The sequence below is a fragment of the Penaeus monodon genome, chromosome 44, assembly GCF_015228065.2.
Source record: "Penaeus monodon isolate SGIC_2016 chromosome 44, NSTDA_Pmon_1, whole genome shotgun sequence".
Taxonomy (NCBI): Eukaryota; Metazoa; Arthropoda; class Malacostraca; order Decapoda; family Penaeidae; genus Penaeus; species Penaeus monodon.
The window spans coordinates 993,839-996,338 of NC_051429.1; the positions used below are offsets into that span (position 1 = coordinate 993,839).

The 2,500-nt window shown below is 30.0% G+C and overlaps 1 protein-coding gene across 2 annotated transcripts in view; it reads left to right on the forward strand.

Moving 5' to 3' along the window:
• Positions 1-201: 201 nt before the first annotated feature.
• LOC119568489 overlaps positions 202-2,500 on the forward strand; it is a gene marked incomplete at its 5' end in the record, with an annotated part of 33,120 nt that continues 30,821 nt past the window's right edge. For both annotated transcript variants that reach the window (XM_037917024.1, XM_037917025.1), the window contains 1 exon segment: positions 202-269. In XM_037917024.1, the coding sequence (XP_037772952.1) occupies positions 202-269 (68 nt within the window).

Below are 2,500 nucleotides of genomic sequence, written 5' to 3' on the forward strand. Positions count from 1 at the left end.
TGTGTGGTGTTGTGTGTGTGTGTGTGTGTTTGTTTTTGTTGTGTGTTAAAACATTAAAACAAAACACACACACAACACAACACCACACCACACACACCCTTTTTTTTTTTTTTTTTTGTGATGTGCGTTTATCATCAAAAACATCCAACACACGAACCCAGCACAAACACACACACACAAACAACAAAAAAAATGTACCATGCTTTTACTGGCCTTGCCAATATTGCGTCAGAAAAAATAGTCGCAGCCTCACCACAATACAGTACAAAGTAAGTACTTTTTTGTGAATAAACTTTAAAGCTATAAAAACTGTATGAATGCGTAAAGCATTTATATATATATATATATATATATATATATATATATATATATATATATATATATAATATATAATTTTATAGTTCCTATAATTGGTATCAATACACAAAATAAGTTATTTTATTGTGAATAATTTTTAAAGTTGTAAAAACGGTAAGAATGCGCAAAACAATTTCTTTTGTGAATATTTTTTAAAGTAAAAAGAAAAAAAAAAATAAAGAAAATGAAAAAGAAAAGAAGAAGAAAAAAACGCGGTATGAAAGAAATTCATTTACGTGAATTGTGCGTGGGAGGCTTTTGTTCAGATACGAATGAAAGTGAAAAGAAAGTCTTTTTTTATATCTATCTATTTATCGATCGTTTTATTAATCTATATCTCTATCTATTTACCTGGCTATCTATGTATATATCATTCAATCAACCTTTCTATTTATTTACATATCTCTCTAATCTATCTATCCATCCATCAATCTATGCATTGTTAAATAGATATAAAATGTTAAATGACATGATGTTTTGTTTACAATTCCACATTTAATCTCGTTTTTGCCGAGAAGCATTCGAGCTGAAAAGAAATATATAATTATCGCAACTAATGCACTACAAAAGGCAAGAAATGTAAATAACTTCACCGACCAGTTAAAAAAAAAAAAATCAAATTTACACATTGTAAATATCAAAATGCTGTAAATCATATCCTTTTATGAAAGGACGTTTAAGAATTCTCACAAAGCACTCTTGCTTTGGATCAGTAAGCTCTAAAAAGAATAAATGGGTAGGTTGTGGCCAGCTTCCGTTGTAAAAGATTATTTATTTACTTAGTTTCCTTATAATACTTATTTAGTCATCAAGTTTGTTTGTTTTTCTAATATATTCAACGACTTATGTATACATTTTTTGTTTTATTAAATGTGAATGTGAAAACATGAAATATTAACTCTTTATTTATTCATTTATTTATTTATTTTAGGTGAAATAATGTTTTCAACATTTTCCCCCTTCATCTCTCTCTTCTTCTCCATTCCCGTTTTTTTTTTTTTTTTTTTTTTTTTTTTTTGTATTTTGTTCTCTTTCTCTTTTCCCCTTTCCTCTCCATTATTTTTTTATCATTATTTTTTTCTCCTCCATTTTCTTATTTTCCTTCTTCATTTTCTCATTTTCCTTCTTCATTTTATAATTTTCCTTCTTCTTTATCATTTCTCATTATCATTTCTTATTTCCCTCTTTCGTTTTATCATTTTCCTTTTCCTTCTCTGCTTCCTCCTTCTTCGATTTCTTATATTCCTTCTCCTTCATTTTCTTAATTTCCTTCTTCACCTTCTTCATTTTATTATTTTCCTTCTCCTTCTCTTCCTGACTTCCTATTTCCCGGCAATCAAATAAATCACACGACTGATGACAAGAACCAGGAAATGAGTTAAAATCTTTTATTAATATGGTGGCCATAGTTCCCTTTTCTAGCAGCACTAATCCCCTGGTATAATTTATCATTTATGATAATCATAATTTATAATTTATTCCATTTGTTGCAATTCTCCCTACTGTTAATTAATTCTCCCTGCAGTTGATTAATTTGTATTGTGTGGTGCAGCGGTAGCGATTACGTCTTGCAATCTTCCTGACCCGCGTTCAAATCCCTCGTCGCCAGTGGATGGTAACCTCGGCCATTCCTTGCACACAGGGGGTAATTTAGAAGCAAAATAGAACAGACAGCATGTCACACCAAGAATATCCATTGTAACAAATGGAATAAAACTAAGTTAATGAATAAATCAATTATTATAATTGATTATAAGTATCCCTTTTATTTATACTTCTACTCAACCACACACGAATTTCTATCCAGGCAATAGGCTTCAAGACTGTTTTTGTTACTGAGAAGCTGAGCTAAGCTTTATTTGATTTGATGAGATATACTTCTGTTGTGACATTTTGTTGCATTTTGTACCTAAAGATTTCGTATTAGCATCTGGAATTCAATTATTCATTTACTGTCTAGACCTGTGCGTCTTAATCTTTATTGGCTGCGATCTAAAGTCCTATCCAAATTGATCATGACGACCCACGAATCTTCATAAACACCCTTTCATCTAAAATTTCTAATTCAAAAACACAATAAACTGTCTATGTCTTTATGATTTGCTTAGCCTTAGATGTTAATGGCTTAGGTATTCACAGGATT